This window comes from Topomyia yanbarensis, chromosome 3 (genome assembly GCF_030247195.1).
Source record: "Topomyia yanbarensis strain Yona2022 chromosome 3, ASM3024719v1, whole genome shotgun sequence".
NCBI classification, from domain to species: domain Eukaryota; kingdom Metazoa; phylum Arthropoda; class Insecta; order Diptera; family Culicidae; genus Topomyia; species Topomyia yanbarensis.
The window spans coordinates 390,612,240-390,631,437 of NC_080672.1; the positions used below are offsets into that span (position 1 = coordinate 390,612,240).

Below are 19,198 nucleotides of genomic sequence, written 5' to 3' on the forward strand. Positions count from 1 at the left end.
CGGAGTGATGGTAGCGGTAGGAAACGAGGCACTGCATGACCAGGATGGTATTAGACCAATTCAAACGTCAATCCAGCATTTCGATTCAAATTTCAATTCATTTTGAGCAAAAACACCAAGCAGGAGCGGCAACCAACAAGGTGGCAGAATTTGCACAAGGAAGCTGTATAGAAAGTGGAAGAAGATATCGAAATTCGGTACACAATCCTTGTTTGGCAAGCGATCCGCGCATGTGGCAAATTTTCATTTCTTCATCACATCAAGTGAATGGACAAATCTACATACAAACCTCTAAAAATGACTCCTGGACTTTTTGAGGTGTCACGATACTTTCGCGGCCAGATTAGGCATTTTCCACTATGCCGTCGTAGCCAATTATGTCATTTTTGTACGACAATCCGCCTTATCAAAAATGTTTTAAGCCGTCAGGATCAGAAATCAGAATATACTGGCTCAAATGGAATATATCCCTTAGGTAGTCGAGGATTTGTGCCTCACGGCAGCGTACATGCAATGTGTTTCCTATTTCGACTGTTTTAAATGACTGGTATTGAAAGTATTTTTTTAATTTAAATTTTCAATAATTTATGTTTGGGTTTACTTTTTGTATTAAATTGCAGTCTGAATTGTGCTACTCATATTAATAGGTTCGAGTAATTTCGATGGTTCGCTATATTTATTTGTTTACGTAACATCGAAGGTATTGAACATTTGTACTTTCAAAAGGTGAAAAGGCTAATTATTGTTATTATTCTTTTTTTTATTCGCGACTATGTTAGTCAAATTTTCTTTTTTATATTTTAACGACATTCAATTAGCTAAAGATACTGGGTAGGGAAAGTTATGAAAATTAGAGCCATAGTACTCAAGTGAGAGCAAGAATGCGAAGTAAATAGATCGGAAAACTAGAAGTGGCAGGGTCATTAGAACAGGCTTAATATCGTACGGCCTTAATTTTTGTCTTCTGCTAATGAGGGTCGAGCTTAGGCAGCATAACTACGAATTACCCGAGTTCACTAGCATGTGTCCTGGTATAGACAGACAAGTCCATCTTTGCCGAGTCGTTTGTCACGGTAAATTTCAAATTTCATGCATATTTCAAAAAATCGTTCTAGTCCTGTAGCGAAAAACGCGAATATCTAAAATGAATGAACCTCGATTCGTGCACTTAGATTCGACATAATATCGCGTGATTTCAAGTAGTTGAATTATAATTGAAAATGTGGCTTTTTTAAAGCTGGCAATTGATTTTTTCCAACTGCATCATATCAGTAACAGTAAGAAATTGAGAACAACATTGTATGAATCAATGTAACTATTGTTAATCACGTAGTCGTTATCTATTAACAAGTTGAATTTTGCTGCCATATTGCTAAATATTTTTCCAAGATTGCCATATCGTAAGGACAATTATTGAATGAATCGTCGACATTGTAGTGTTGACGTTTAACCCGCCTTACTCCATCATTGAAGGAGGCACTTTTCACCCTCAAACAACGTCCTATAACTTTTGATTGAGGCGAGATTTACTCACAAAAGCAAGTAAGGCTCATTAACGTGATTATTGCCTTTAATTTGAATATTAACAATTACAAGGATCAGCTCAAGAACTGAAGTTATTGCAATTAGTCTGATTGGATTTCGATGGAGCAGTGCTGCCAGGAACAGTTTACGTTGACCACGGAAAATGATTTTTTCATATATCTTCGTAATGGTGCAATATTAAAAGTTGGGCATAAAAGGGTTCATAATATTGTGAATATAGTAAGGGGGGAGTGAGGAGGGGCTCCTGATTTTTTTTACAACGTAACAGGCCGACGTGGGTACCCGGGTATCCACAAAACTGAAATGCCAATAACTAAGGTAATTTGCAACCGATTTTGATACTTTTAGGTGTTTTGGATTCAAGAACTCATCCACTTTTAGAATTGGTAAAAAAAGGAATCGCATGTTCCAGTGCTGGGAAACTATATGTGAATTTCAATGAAATACTAGCAATATGGGTATCAAAATTCTTGGAATTGCATCAGTAGGCTGTATCTCGTAGTTTTGGAACCATTTGGTGATTTGACCCCGGAACGGACATTCCGGAGCAGGTTCCCGTGGGGCCGTGAGTGGCCATTCTATTCAAATTCCATTTTTCAAATTGCTATAGGGTCCCGCAACAATAAATAACAGACTTCCGAGATAATTTGAAGAGTTTTGATACTCATATTGCTGGGACATTAAATAAATTTACAAATCATACCCTAGTACTGGAACATTACTCCGGAAAATCCGGACTACCAAGAACCAGATCCATTCATCCGGAACAATTTTACAGAATCAAAAAGTGGACGAGTTACTGAATCCAAAGCATCTAAAAGTGTCAAAATCGGTTAAAGGAAGCAACAGGTATGAGTATTTCAATTTGTGGGTACCCGGTACCCTCGTTGGACTGTTAAAGGTGTGTTAAACACATAACGGTTAATGCAAATCAGAGTATCCCTAAATTATGAACTATAATCATAAAAACACAAAACATATTCAGGACACAGGCACCGTGGCCGTATCAAACATTTGAGTGTGACTCCATGTATTTTTGGCGCGAATTAGTTTTATGGACACACGAATAGTTTCATGAATAAAATGTTTATTATTCACGATTTCGGGAGCTTGGTCACGATTTTCGTAAACGGTTCATCTTACGAAAACTTGATATTTTTATGAGTTTCTGTTTTCATCCGTCAAAATATTTTAAATGTCCTGTCAGTACTCCTTCTTTCTCTGAGATCCAAAATTACGCAGAAATTTTGAGCGAATCCGTACGTACAGTATTTCAGGATACTAGTCAAAAAATCCGTACTGCTAGTTTTTTTAATAATACCGATGATTTCAACGTAGTTACACCAACGCGAAGAGGTTCACCATAAGTTAGGAATATAATAACAAAACGATGAATCTCAACTTTTTCTACGGGGCGAGTACATGCACATTTAAGTTAGTAACCAGACCATGTCCGACTCAAGTACCTATAGGTACTTACCACCCTGTTTCCTCAACGATTTCCGCCCAGCAAAGTTAAAAATCAGATCGAAAACTTTCACCAAAATGATAAACGACGTACAGTGGGGCGCTGCTCCCGGATTTATGTGCTCCATTACACTTTTATGAGCCATTATTTATTTGATTTTGTATCGTTTCCAGCATCGCCCCATTCTCCGTGGTTTTCGGTCCGGAACGCAGATTTTCAACAACCGCGCAAGATTCAATTTAAATTCAATTCCCCGCCTTTTCCGCTCAAAATTCTAGACTTTTCGGAAAGCTTCAAACTTTCCTCAATAGTTTTCAGCTGTCTTATTAAAAGTCCATTACCGAAGAAATTAATGCTCCGGCCACTCCCCCATCCCCGCTGAGGCGTGACTTTTGCCTGGTTCGAAAATTTCCATAAAATTGAATCCTCCCATCGCGGGGGAATACCCCGAGCGCGCTGTAAATAACACACTTCTGCGGTTCGACCAAGTAGCTTTTGAAGCTTTTAGTTCCTTGCAAGAAACCATCATTTCCCGGCTAGGCAGCATCAGGCAGCGCAGCGCGTTTTCTTCCCCCGCTTTATTATTGCATAATTAATTTAAATTTATGCTTTATTCACTGCAATAATAAGCAATTAGCAGCCGGCCACCATCGTTGCCATTTAGCTGAAACGCAAGCACTGTTGAAAAACAAACTCCTCCCGAGAGAGGCGGAAACAGACAAGTCCAGGGCATCGCATCGGCGGGAGCCGACTGCACGGGGATAATTGGAGTATTTTTAGTGTATTTTCACGCCCACTTTGGTTGGCTTCAGTCAGAGAGCAGAAAGCCACCCACCCATCGCTGTCACTGTCGTTTTTCTACCGGGGTCTACTAGTTATATGTAGCTTCGGTTTGTCAGAGAACTGAGATGCTGTCGAACGCAACCGAAGGGGGGGGGGGGGCGTGTGTCGAAGACTAGGGGTAATTAAAACGTCGTTGAAGGTTTCGATTCGATGGGAGGCAGAGAATGTGACTGATGGAAAGCACTTTCCGGTGCAAGATGGAATATTCTTCAGTAAAGGTTCCTTTCGAAAGAGGCTTGAGTTCGTTGGGTGGGTTGATGGAAATTTAATTTTTAAGTATGCAGTGGGGTGGTTTGAAAAGTGCCGGGAATATAAGTCATTGAAGCTACAAGCCTTAAAGTAGTTCTGGTTCCAATGTGAGGGAATTTTTCATTAATTTTATTCCCACATACATGATCCACAACCGGCACGATTCGATTATCTTTTTAATCTAGATTATCTCCTATTCCGAGGTGCTATCCTACTCGATAGCTTTTCAGTGCCGAAGTAAAAGACTTCTTTGTTTATTCTCCTCTGGGGTATTAGAAGGCATTGTCCAGAAATCCCCAACGAACATCACTTTATCAGTAATCATTCCCGAAAGCATTCTTTGTATCTATTTCCGTCGGAAACGGTTCGCCAGCTGCTGCAACTACCGAAAACGAACATCCCTTCTAAAAGCATTCAATTAGCAGTAAACGAGCAAATCCCTGTTCCTACCAAACTTCCGTAATCCGTTGTGACTTAATCCTTTCATCGACCAAAAAGTTTGGGTTTGCTGCCGCAAGAGAAAGCTGTACTCTCTAACCTCTGCTCCGATCTATACTGCTACTGCATTTTCCGTTCGGAACACAAGTAGGAAAGTTACCCTCTCCACTCCTTACTCATGTGTCCTGTCACTAATAATATTATACCGGCGTGCCTAAATGAGGAAAACCGAACTAACAAATTTCGTTTCATTATGTGCCCACTACTTGCAGCTTTATGCACCGTGATACCCGACCTGCACCGCTGATTCACTGCCGGATGCTGAACGGAAAGGTCCCCATCGAAGCATCGCCGGCACCGGACCACCGATCCGAAGCCCGGCTCCGAATCGATCCGAAGGTACTGGTATTTGTCGAAACAACCTACTCCCGGCTGGGACGGGACATTGCCGAGCTGCTCGTCTACAATCGGATCAAGTAAGTGGAGTTTGAAAAATAATTTTTATGTAGATTTATTCAAATGAAAGTACATAAAGTCTCCGTTGATTAATTCCCAGTTTCAACACTCAGTAACAATTCATTGTATTCAGCTGTGATCAAATTATCTCGTTTGATAACGAGTCAACCTTATTAACCATTCTTCTGGCTCTGATTCAAATTCCGTTCCCAAAAAAAACCCTCTGCATGCAACGGGGAAATGTAAATGATTCTACTCTGAGCCGCTTCATCCTAGATCCCAAGGACCGGCCCTTGGTCTTGTCTATGCACATATATGTGAAATCGAATTTCAAAACAAAGGCAACTCGTTCGCACTGTACTTCATCTCCGGTACATTTTCGGGGGATGCATCTGCAGTTCTGGCCGGACCGCCTGCTCTGAGCAGAAAATATGGTTATTTAATCCGAACGTTATTTGCATGAGCTCTGGAAGTAAATTACTATCACTTGTGTGCTACTAGCCCAGCATTTCGCATTTCGTTCCCCGGAGTTGCCGGGAAAGAGAATTGGCTCTTACCCCCACTGTTAGCACTGTTGCAAAATGGCTCGGATTCGGTGCGGCAAATGGTCCTATCGGTGTGTGCCCTCTCGGCGGCTTCCACAAGTGCCTGAATGCCCAGCGGCGGACAGAGATAAAGAAAATGTACCCACGCAAATACCAAAACCACCGGAGACTACGTGTTTACTTGTTTCCCTCCGCCCAGTTCGTTGGCCCAAACAACAGACCGGGATCAGGGGATGCACCGACCATCCGAATGAACGACGACGACGATGGCGACGGCGATGACGACGACAACGATGCGCCCGGAAAAGCAATCAAGTCCATTAGGCAAACAAAGAAAACTTTTCGAAGCTCATTTTCCCCTCGACTACACACTGCGACTGCACTGACCCGGCGGGCACTGCTGCATCGTGGTGGTGCACATCGTGCCCACCTCCCGAAAGCGGTGCCGGGACACAGAGGAAAGCTCATGTCTTTTATTAATTTGAAGCGATTTCCGAGAGAATTGTAACATGGGATTCGGTATGGGTTTTTGTTTTCCGGCAATAGCTTTCTCCGCCCGGATGGTCCATGGTCACCGTACCATACCGGGAGCCGAGCCAGCCTCTCACCGTTAGGGTGGAAAACATTTTGCTAAGCTGTGTGTGGATTTGGTTTACAGTGTTTGTGTTTGTTCTTGCGAGCTGCAGACAATAAAGCAGCACCGGGATTACTATTTGAGCAACTACCGGAACTGATAAATGGGGAATACTGCGATAAACGTGTTGTTTTTATTTGCAAATATGGGCGAAAGTTTCGAGAATGGGACCAGGTATTTATCGGCACAGCACCATAAATTCAATGAATGATTTAACATAGAAAATAAGATAAAAGTACTATGCTATATTTCTCGATAGTGCTAAAAAATTTAGGTAAAAACTATTTTTTCGCCCCTAATAAACCACATTTGCGCGTTAAGGGAACAAAACGTATAATTAAACTAGTTACGGTATTTACGTTTCGACTTCGTCTCATCAGAATCCGACACTAACTTAGTGACAAAACTAAGCTAGCGCCGGATTGACGCTAGTTCCAGCGCTAGCTAATCCTGCGGCGATGCCCTCAAAAAAAAGAAGCTATGATGAAGTTGATGAGTTTTGACTTCATTAATTCTCATCAGTTTATTCAGGACTCCTTTTCTTGCGGTACATCACGCATGACTAGCTAACGCTGGAGCAGGGGTCAAGCCGACGCTGACTTAGTCCTGTCACTAAATTAATGTCGGATGCTGATGAGACGAAGTCGAAACGCAAAATCCATAACTAATTCGGATAAAGGTGGCTACTGTCGGACATTTTTATCGATTTATTTATTTATTTCATCTTCGACATATGCCGTACAGTGTACTCTTAATGCTATTGTAGTGTCAATGTTAACAAATTTCATTTGCTAACTTATAACTAGATGTAGTTCTATTGAAGTTGTAACTATAAGCAGTTTCGTTGAATTTGCTACAACATCTGTCAACCGGATAATTCTGACCATATTCTGTACGGTTCCTAGGAATCCACAGACGCAGACGAATCCTTATACTACGGAACAAAAAAATAATCCTCAATAGAATGTCGAGACAGTCTATGCTGTTCGACAACATATCGAAAATGAACATTTTTTGCAAAAAAGCGCGGCAAGACTGCAGTGTTGGCAAATCCAACAACATGTACCAATTATTATACGGCAGAAGACGGATAGAATCGTTCCAAGACAGTTTTCGGGGAGCAAATCGTACAAAGCTTCTCCAAACCAGTTTCTTTGAAAGGCGTTGTATGGTGCCAATAATTGTACAGCATACTCCATGGTGCTACAGATCAGAGTGCAGTATAAAGATTTCATAGCATAGATATCCAGAAAATCGACTGTGCTCCGTTTCCAAAAGTCCAATGTACCAAATCCTTCGCCGTGGTAGCAGTGATTTGGTCGGCGAAACGAAGTTTTCTGTCAAGTAACACTGCCAAGTCACGGATAGAATCCACCCTCTCGAGGACACAGGCTTGGACGGTATATTTACAATGCCTTAGAATTGTCGAGCGACCGAAATTTATCACCTTACATTTATCGACATTGATCTGCAAGCACCCTTCCTCTATATTGACTATACCATCTTGGAGCACTGCTAAGTCGAGACCTGAAGTATTTGAGCGAAAGTTTTTCAGATCAACAGCGTAGAATAGTTTTGCAGATTTGATATGGGTGCAGAGATCGTTGATGTGTAAAATAAAGATAAGTGGCCCTAGGTGACTTCCTTGAGGCACACCGGATCGTTGTGAGTGGTCTGCTATCGATATAGAACGGACCCGATAAATTGGATTACCATAATACAAAACAATCCAACCTGGTCGGCCCTCTAAACGTGCTTGATGTACAGTTCTAGTGTAGTGATACAAAGAAAAACCTGTTTTAAACCACCTAGTGGTGCTATTGTGTCTTTCTCATTTATACAAACTACACGGAAAAGAACTGTTCCCACAATCGTGAATAAAGTGCCACGAATCCTGGAACAATTTTATTTTTACGTTATGGAAACAGGACCATGAATAAAAATCCTGCCTAGTCCTAGTTTTCCGTTTTAAGTTTATAACTGATTCGCCCTAGAATATCTATCCGTCTTTCAATTCAATTGCTTTTGTTCCACTTTGTCTCAAATTTGCCGAAAATAACCAACAAAATCGATACAGTACGTACTCTTCAAGACCATTCCGAAAATACCCATATTGAATGGGTTATAGTGAATTTCGCCAAACCAGCAGTCGCCATCTTTGATTTCAAAAAGGCGTCAAAGATCAATTTCTGGCACCTACTCTTCAAGACCATTCCGAAAATACCCATATTGATTGGGTTATATCGATTTCGCTAAACCGGAAGTCGCCATATTTGATTTAAAAATGGCGTCAAAGATCAATTTCTGGCACCTACTCTTCAAGATCATTCCGAAAATATCCCTATTGATTGAGTTATAGCGAATTTCACTAAACCGGAAGTCGCCATCTTTGATTTCAAAATGGCGTTAAACATCAATTTCTGGCACCTACTCTTCAAGATCATTCCAAAAATACCCATATTGATTGGGTTATAGCGAGTTTGATTTCAAAATGGAGTTAAAAATCAATTTCTGGAACCTACTCTTCAAAATCATTCCAAAAATACCCATATTGATTGGGTTATAGCGAATTTCGCTAAACCGGAAGTCGCCATCTTTGATTTGAAAATGGCGTCAAAGATCAATTTCTGGCACCTGCTCTTCAAGACCATTCCAAATATACCCATATTGTTTGGGTTATAGCGAATTTCGCTAAACCGGAAGTCGCCATCTTTGTTTTCAAAATGGCGTCAAAAATCAATTTCTGGCACCTACTCCTCAAGACCATTCCAAAAATGTCCATATTGATTGAGTTATAGCGAATTTCGATAAACCGGAAGTCGCCATCTTTGATTTCAAAATGGCGTTAAAGATCAATTTCTGGCACCTACTCTTCAAGACCATTCCGAAAATATCCATATTGATTGAGTTATAGCAAATTTCGCTAAACCGGAAGTCGCCATCTTTGATTTCAAAATGGCGTTAAAAATCAATTTCTGGCACCTACTCTTCAAGACCATTTCAAATATACCTATATTGATTGGGTTATAGCGAATTTCACCAAACCGGAAGTCGCCATCTTTGATTTCAAAATGGCGTCAAAGATCAATTTCTTCAAGACCATTCCAAATATACCCATATTGTTTGGGTTATAGCGAATTTCGCTAAACCGGAAGTCGCCATCTTTAATTTAAAAATGACGTTAAAAATCAATTTCTGGCACCAACTCTTCAAGACCATTCCAAATATACCTATATTGATTGGGTTATAACGAATTTCGCTAAACCGGAAGTCGCCATCTTTGATTTCAAAATGGCGTCAAACATCTTTGTCTACTACTCGTCAAGATCATTCCGAAAATATCCATACTGATTAAGTTATAGCGAATTTCGCTAAACCGAAACTCGCCATCTTGGATTTTAAAATGACGTCAAAAATCAATTTCTGGCACCTACTCTTCAATACCATTCCGAAAATATCCAAATTGTTGGGGTGTGGGCCATAAGGAGTCTTCCAGACCCGTCTCTTCCATCTTTCCGAAAATCCGTGCAAAAAAAAACTTCCAAAAATATTCTAAGTCTTTTGCTGAGAGTTTTTTTTACGCGGATTTTCGAATTAACGCGGTTTTTTACGCGGATTTTCCAATCAACGCGTTTTTTACGCGGTACATATCCCCCGCGTAAAAAAAATTGGGTGTACCGTGATAAAATTGCTGATATAATGAACACTAGTCATATTACTCCTCGTGTCAAATTTGGAAGTAAGTTCTAAAATAAAATATTACGATAACATGAACAGAAATTACGAAAATCATGACTAATATCCAGAAATTGTGAACATGAATTACTCCATTTATGACTAAAATATTACGATAACATGAACAGCAGTTACAAAAATCGTGACTTAGATCCTGAAATCATGAACACCAATCACACAACTCGTGACAAAAATATCTAAAATCGTGACTAAGATCCTGAAATCATGGACATGAATCACTCTACTCATAACGAAAATATCACGATAACGTGAATAGAAATTCCAAAAATCGCGACTAAGATCCTGAAATCATGAATTTTAATCCCGCTAGCCTGACAGAAAAATGCGATAGTAAACTCATGAATAAGATAGCACAATAACATGATGAGAAATCACAAGAATGGCGAGTAAGCTCTTAAAATCATGAATAACATTTGACTGTCGGCTGTGTATTCCCAAATCATGAACTAGAATCACAACAAAAACTAAACATGTCCAGGGAGCAACAACAGTACCCTAACCACACATTCTAATGTAACGCTATGTATATATTCGGGGTGAACTAGTTTTTCGAGTTTCATGATTTCGACGTTTATTATTCATAATTTCAGGAACTTGGCCATAGTTTTAGTAAATCGTTCAGTCAACGAAATCGTGACCTTTGTTCATGAATTTATGAAGGGATTTTTGTCCATGTACGATTCCACGGCTAATTATTAGGGCATTGCAAAAAAAAAGTTTTTTTGAATTCTCAAAGGTCCCCCCCCCTCCCTCTCATATTGTGACAAATGTCAAAGTAAGCTCAGATGCCAAATTTCACATCATTTGGACAATTCTAGACCCCCGCCCACTTCGCTTGAATTTTTTAAAATTGATGCTATGGGAAAAAATGGTGGAAAAATATATTAAATGCTATAACTTTTGAAATAGCGCTCAGAAAATTACAATTTATACCTTTTTTAAAGGGAATAACTTTATTATTTGAATGGAGATATTTTTGTTTCTCGAAAAATACGGGAAACATGGGTACTCGGCCATTTTATCCCCAAAATCCACTATTTTCAATAATTTTTCTGCTTCGTGATGCATCTGCAATGCAATATTTTACAGTTTTTCTTATGTGAGAAAATCTCAGAAATCGAACGGTACCTTTTTGACCTTTGTCCGAATACGGGAAGTTGGGGTTATAGGGCCTTTTGTCATTCATATTAAATTTTATCATTTTCTATTGCATTTATCTCTATTATTCCTCACTCAATTTTAATGAACTGTACCTTGTTGAACGTGGGAAAATCTTAGGAACAAAATAAAAATAGAATCGCTACCGGTAAAATTCGTAAATTTTCTGACACTTAGTGTCGATTTCACATTTTTATCATTATATCGCTCATTTCAACTCCATTTAAAAATAAATTATTATTTAATTTACTACTTTTAGTATGAAATATTCCTAGGAATCACATGAAAATAGTTTCATTCCTAGGAAAATAGGGGAAGTTGAGGTATTAGGACAAAACATGAAAAAATGTGATTTGTGGAGTTAATGTCAAATTTTTTTAATGTTTCTGAATTTCACCGGTAGCGAATCTATTTATGATTTATTCCTAAAAAATTTTTACGTTCAACAAGATACATTTTATGAAAATTGATAAAAGAATGCTAGAGATATATGAACGAGAATATGATCAAATTGAATATGAATGACAAAAGGCTCTATAACCCCAGCTTCTCGTATTCGGACAAAGGTCAAAAAGGCTCCGTTCGATCCCTGAGATTTTTTCACATTAGAAAAACTGCAAAATATGTACGAATTGCATCACGGAGCAGAAAAAATATTAAAAATAGGGTATTTTGGGGACAAAATGACCCAGTACCCCACTCTCCCGTATTTTTCAATAATCTGAAATTTCTCCATTCAAATACTAAGGTTATTTCCTTTAAAAAGAGGTATGAATTGTAATTTTCTAAGTGCTACTTCAAAAGTTATAGCATTTAATATATTTTTCCTCCATTTTTTCCCATAGTATCAATTTCAAAAATTTCAAGCGAAGTGGGCGGGGGTCTAGAATTGTCCAAATGATGTGAAATTTGGTATCTGAACTTACTTTGATATTTATCACAATATGAGAGGGAGGGCCTTTGAGAATTTGAAAAAAAAAAAACTTTTTTTTTGCAATGCCCTACTGACTATGTTCAATATAATGGTGGAAATGTCTATTACATAAAATAACATAACCACAGCCATTTTTTTTCAAAAGCACCATTCAGCTAAGCCGATGGTTTTGCTAGCAGGTATTTTTCATGAACTGAATCGTGATGATGTAATAAATCGACTGATATTCTTCTTTTATAGATTTGAAAAGATTTAAATAGATAATCTGATGGCAAAACTGAACACAATTTTTCCTACCCATACTACCCGGCGTTCAATTCTAATACATGCTCAAAAAAGGTAACTTGAGCCTTAACCTTTTTTGAAAGTACTTTTTCTGTGAGCATTTTTCTATGTGCGCTTTTTCTTCGTTTTACATTTAGTCCGTTGTTCGAATTTATTTCATTTCTAATGTTCTTTTGTTCATTCTTTAAATAATTTAATACATTTTTTCAATTTATTTGTCTTGTCATTTTATGCATTTTGTGTCTTTCTTTAGTATACCATGTTGGTTTTTCTACTATTTTTTTTTTGGTATTCCGTTTTTGTTCAACACAAATTCCAAATTCCTTTATTTTTTCGTCTTTCCATCATTCCAATTCACCAAATTTTCAAAATTTTCCGGTTGGTCCAGTTTTTTAATTTCTTCGTGGTTGTTTTATTTTTGTCTTTTATATCTATTTCTCTACTTTTATGCATTCTTAACGTTTAATTCACTTTTCTATTGCTTTAAATATTTCTTGCTTTTAATGCTAAATATTTTTTATTATTTTCGATTTATCGAGCTGTTTCAGTTTTATGCAATTTTTATTTTACATAATTGATCGTATTCCTTTTAGTTGTTTTTTTTTTAAATTTTCATTGAATTTCAAAATTTTCCTTTTACCGATTTTTTATTATTTTTACCAATTGTTCAATAATGCTTGACTTTACAATTTGTTTGTCTAGTTTCCTGTTTTCTTTTATCGATTTTTTAAAGGTTCTGTTTTGTTCTATTTTAGAATATATTATTTTTTAAATGGACTTTAATTTGTTGATTTGGTTGATTTTGCTATTTTTCAGTACATTATTTCACTATTCTGTTTTCCACTTGTTTTTTGCCTTTCTCCTGTGGAAAGCCTATACAATCACTCTGAAAACCGACCTTTTAACCGAGGCCCGGAGGGCTGAATCTCTTATACCATTCGACTCAATTCGTCGAGTTCGGCAAATGTCTGTGTATGTGCGTATGTATGTGTGTATGTATGTATGTATGTATGTATGTATGTGACCAAAAATATCGGTTTCTTGGAGATGGCTGAACCGATTTTCTCAAACTTAGTCTCAAATGAAAGGTACATTGACTACTATTGAATTTCATTAAATTCCGACTTCCAGTTCCGGAGTTCCTGAAATTCCCATATAAGTTGGTATCAGAATGTTATCTAAAAGATGCAAAATATCATAAAATGTGTTCTAAATTGCTTGAATTTATGGTTTCAGCTTACTGGTTCCAAATCAAACCCACATTGGACACCTTCGGCGGAACTGGAAGCTTCGGGAAAGTGGCTAAGTTCCTTAAGTGAATTCACATCTGCTTCTTAGAAATGTCTGACTCTATTGTCTCAAATTTAGTCTCAAATTAAAGCTACAGCATCCCATCTACTGTTATTAAATTTCATTGGAATCGGAGTTCTGGTTCCCGTGTTAAAGGTTGAAGTATGCGGAATTTCCATACAAACCAGTATAATCACTATATCTAAATGATGCAAAACTAATTGAAATGAGTTTTAAATTGCTTGAAATTGTTGGTGCAGATCATTAATTGCAAATCAAAGTCTTCTTGACCACATTGAGAACTGTTGAGGAGCCCAGAAATTCGAGGAAATGTTTCTGTTTCTCATATATTGCTGACTCGATTCTCACATTCTTAGTCTTAAATGCCGTTCTGTGAAATCCCATGACTTCGGGAACAAATCCCATGATACGAGAGATACAAGAGACAGACTTACCTCTACGGAAGATGAAGATGAACTTTGACAAGCATACTGTGCAATGGTAGTGTTGCCAACACTCAGTGGCTGGTCTTCGAACAAAAGTCGGACAAAACCAAAAATGTTGCCCAATCTGGCTGAAAATTACATATTATGGTAATTTTGGGGTGCTGAGCTCATTTTTAATGTCAAAAGTTATAAAAGATGAGCTAAATTTTTCCAAGCAGCGTTATCGAAACTTTCTTATTAGCATAATACCATTTTTACGATAAATATTTTTATACTACTTATATATAACTAAAACTAAATATAACAACATAATAATTGAATAAAACTACTTTCAATCTCTACAAAAAGTGTTTGTTTACGTTTTATTCAGTTGTTATTTTGCACTAATCACCATGCTCCTCCATATCAGCAAACATTGAACAATGTCGATTTTCTAACCCCTCCGGGTAAAAAGGGGCAATACGAGACCTTGAAATTCGAAAAGTGGAGATGATTTCCCATAGAATATATAATAAGTGACCGTTCCGAACTGTTTCACCTGATTGTACAGAATACATTTGTGAAAAAAAGAATTTGCTACCAACTCACTTAAGATATATTTGTAATAATATTACATAGTTCGAATCAAATTTGGCAAACATGCTGAAATAATCAACAAAGTTCTTTGAATGCCCTTTTAAATGAAACTAGTTGTACGCAAATCGGATTAAAATTGAAAGAGAAACATGTTTTGCCTTTCTCATATAGAAAGGTTATGCAATCACTCTAAAAACCGTCAACCTAATCCCGGCCCGGAGGGCCGAGTGTCATACGCCAGTCGACTCAGTTCGTCGAGATCGGAAAATGTATGTGTGAATGTGGAAAAAAGGTACAACCTTACCATCGGCTGCTATTGATTTTTTTTTATTGATTGGACTTCCGGTTCCGGAGTTACGGGTTGAAGAGTGCAAATTCCCATATAAAGCTAAAATGAAAAATTTTCAAATTTGCATTTTTGATGTCAAATGACTTTAAAATGCATAAAACGTTGAGATTTGATGAAATCAAACGATGAAAATTTTTTTTTGACGAAGATTGACTTTTTTGGACTTTGGCACATTTTTGCCTTTCTCATATAGAAAGGTTATGCAATCATTCTAAAAATCGTCAACCTAATCCCGGCCCTTGTTGACCTATAAAGGCTTAGGTAGGAGTATGCAATAAGGGGTTGCGCGCATAGTTAAAAACCATTTGTCACATAGTCCAAACAATAAACCTATATTAAAGGGCGAACACAAAATTGTTGCGACACCGAAAATGTCATGCCAATTTTCCTATAATGTTTAAAATCAAACCAAAATTTTAGGGTAGTTTTATACATATATTTACTTCAAAAATCAAAAGAAAAGTTAATCGATGGAGCCTTGAGTGTAAAATTGAACGCATTTTCGCTTGATGCCCTCCATCAAAGTCTTTACAGTGTCATCCGGTACCAGTTTCTCAGTTTTTTTCCATTTTCTTAACATGTCCTTCTCGTCTTTGACTGTCTTCTTGCTCTTCCGAAGTTCCCGCTTCATCATTGCCCAGTACTGCTCCATCGGGCGCAGCTCCGGACAGTTTGGCGGATTCATGTCCTTTGGAACAAAATGGACAGAATTGGCCTCATACCCCTCCAGGACACTTTTAGAATGGCGGCATGATGCCAAATCTGGCCAAAATAGCGGAGCTTCGTCGTGCTGCTGCCAGAACGGCGGAAGGCGCTTCTCGAGGCACTCAGATTTGTAGATCTCGCCATTTACTGTGCCCTTTGTCACGAAAGGCTCACTCCTCAGTCCGCAAGAGCAGATGGCCTTCCAAATGAGATATTTGGAGGCGAACTTCGACATTTTCTTCTTCTTAAATTTGTCGTCCACATAGAACTTGCTCTTGCTGGTAAAAAACTCCAACCCCGGAATTTGCTTAAAATCGGCTTTTATATACGTTTCGTCGTCCATCACACAGCAGCCATATTTTGTCCGAATCTTCTCGCAGAGCTTCCGTGCCCGAGTTTTAGCCGTCGATTGTTGCCGCTCATCGCGGTTTGGGAAGTTCTGTACCTTGTATGTATGTAGTCCAGCTCTCTTCTTTGCATTCTGAACGTAACTCTGCGACATGTCGATCTTTTTAGCCAAATCACGGCTTGAGACGTTGGGATTTGCTTTAATCATCCGCTTCACCTTTCCCTCCGTCTTTTTGTTCTCCGGTCCCGGTTTTCTTCCAGCTCCTTTGCCGTGGTCCAACGTCAACCGCTTCTGGAACCGCTTCAACACTTTGAAGACGGTTGAATGGTGTATGTTCAACTTTTTTCCCAACTGCCGGTGCGACAGGTCAGGAAATTCCAGGTGTTTGGAAAGAATTTGTTCTCTCGACTCGCGTTGGTTCACCTCCATTTTCGTTGAATCGAAAAACACGACTTCGAGTTTGACAGCATGTAAACAATACACATCAATGAGAAAGTGTGCAAAATTTGGTTGATTTTTACCCAATGGTAAAAAAGTTAGGCCCTGTTGAATGTGTCGCAATAATTTCGTGTTCGCCTTTTATAACAGAACACAATTTTTGTAACATATTGTTTCATAAATTAGGTCTCATTAGTAGTTAAAATAACATATTTATAACAAGTTACAATGTGAGATCTAGTTTTGAAATATTTCTGTTATGTGTTTCTGATCGGGTAACTTTGAATTCAAAGCATTTTTGTACTACAATCGATTGCTCTGCTATTTTAGATGTTCTTCTAAAGTACAGCATAATGGGCATATCCGAGAAATGCGAACATACTTTTTACCGTCTACTATTTTCAAGAAATTGTCTTACATTGCTGAAACTTACTACATTTCCTTTGGAACTATGTTCGCTGTACGCTCGAGAGCCAACCGGAACGGAAGAGTTTTCAATGAAATCCAACTAATTGATGAGTATCTCAAAATATGTTGTTTGACTTCACTTCTGAAACTTCCCTAGCACAGTTTAACAAAAATATGAACATCGGTTTCGTCGTCGGCATGAATAGAAACCAGAACAAAGGAAAACTATTTCTTCGGTAGCAAAGATAAACTAGATTGATTACTTTGAACTAACGGTTCGTACCTACACACACACATACATTTATCCTTCAAACTTTTAACTTTCTCGCAGCTTTCCGTTGCCTTTGTGCACTCCCCTTTTTTCGTGTTGAAACAAAAGAAATAGTTCAACTTTCTTCTTAACTTATCTATGCTATGTTCACACAAATCAGAAGAGAGCAAAAAAGCTCAAGTGTAATCAACAGGAAGATCTCTTGTCCATGTAACATTTCCACACTAACAGAGAATCGCCCTTTTTCACCTCTCCTTCATCCGTTTGTTCGTCCATCCGTCTCGTGAATCTTCCCTAATTTCCTGCAACAAATCCGACGAGGGCAGCCCTTTCCCGACAAAAACAAGTGAACAGAAACCGAAACTTTCTCTTGTGATTTAATGAGAGAGTGATCCCCTACTCGTTCGTTCGTTCTATGTAGTCCTCGATGGGCAACAGCACGAAAGGATAAAGTTTCAACCAGCTAGCCAGCCAGGCACATTTTATTCGACTTTACGGGGTACCGTACTTGGATGGAACTCCCGATTGACGGAGGTGACCGGACCGGTGTGGACGTTCTCCTGCTGTCTGGTGCTGCTAGGTCGGTGCACAACTTTGGATAAATAGTGTGAGACCCGTTAGACAGGATCACAGATTCCCTTCGGATCCGGCGAGAGATTCGAAAAATAAACAAATGTATTGATCTTCGTTGAAGCGTAAATGAAATCGAACAGATATTGTTTGAAAAGGAGACGAAATTTCCGTTCTGCCCTAATTGTACGATGTTGTTTTACACGATGTGAGAAATGTGTTCGTTCTTCACTGCTCGTTAGAAGTTTTCCTATTGTATGCGTGTGTGTGAAGCAAATAAAGTTGCTTATTCCGTATCTTATTTCAGCAACGATTCTGTTGATTTCAACTAGTTTTCGCTAAAAAATTAAGAACATTGTGTTGTGCACCCATTTTTCTGGAGCACAATTCATGTTTGCTTCTTGCTTAAATGTTATCTTTATACTTTTTTGTGTTGTCTGTTAGACGTCTAAGACCGATCACGGTCCATTTCGCCAATCTTTATACTTTAAGGAGGAACGGAGAATGGTACGAAAATCTAAAACGAAAAAAGCAGTTTTTCCTTCCAATTGGTCGTCTTTACTCAACGTTCCCATATATACGCGACCTAGATGGTTAACGTTATTGTCACTGATATCTGTTACTCCATCCTTCAAGTCATCCGCAATCAGTTTTTCCTATGAATTATTGCAACACTTATCATCGCAACTGTGTAACCATCGACGACACAAAACGAAAAACCCCTGAAAACATTAGATAAATTATGAATGATCTCCCTTGCTCGATTCAAGTGTTCTTACAACTATCACAGCAATTCTTGTTATCAGCTAGGTTAAACCAATAATGTCCAGGTAGCTGAGGACGGAAAGCAACCATTCTTCAAACGAGATGACAGAAATGTAGCATACACGTGCAACACAAATACGACCTGCTGCTGCGTAGAGCTCGAGATGCTGTGTATGTGGTACCTACCGTCCTTGCCTTGTTGTTTACCAACGCCGGTAGAACAGCACTTCGCCGATGTGGTACAGCAGCTACCTACCGACCATTGCGTTGAGTTGGTTGCTTGGATGTAGGTAAATAAATCATCATCCACAAGTGATTCCAGTGCAGTGCACGGTCTGTGTACCTAGTGGGAAGATGGAGTCAACGATGAAAAGAGTTTTCCACACTTATTACCGTCATCGTTGCTGCGGGCGGGGGGAATGATTCAGGGACACCGAGCACACAACAGCACACGAAGCTAGCTTGTGCTTATTTGGTTCGAAACCTATCAACAGACAGCTGAACCAGTTGAGTATTTATGAATTGAAGATGAACAGATGCAGCGCAAGGAGTGCTTGAAATTCCTTGAATTATATTTAACAGAGCAAATGGCATGGCAATAAATAGTTCGAAGGCTCACGTGAACCGAATGTCTCAGAACAGTTCACGTGAGCCTTCGAACTATTTATTACCATGTTGTTTTGAGTTGATAAGCTGTGTGGCATTATTTTTTTTCCTTTG

The 19,198-nt window shown here is 38.6% G+C and overlaps 1 protein-coding gene across 1 annotated transcript in view; it reads left to right on the top strand.

The window, feature by feature from the left end:
* Window positions 1–19,198, top strand: part of LOC131694153 (bifunctional heparan sulfate N-deacetylase/N-sulfotransferase) — a 145,065-nt gene that overhangs the window by 70,071 nt on the left and 55,796 nt on the right. The window contains exon 3 of the mRNA XM_058982615.1: window positions 4,816–5,019. Within this exon, the coding sequence (XP_058838598.1) occupies window positions 4,816–5,019 (204 nt within the window). The remainder of the gene's footprint in view (window positions 1–4,815; window positions 5,020–19,198) is intronic.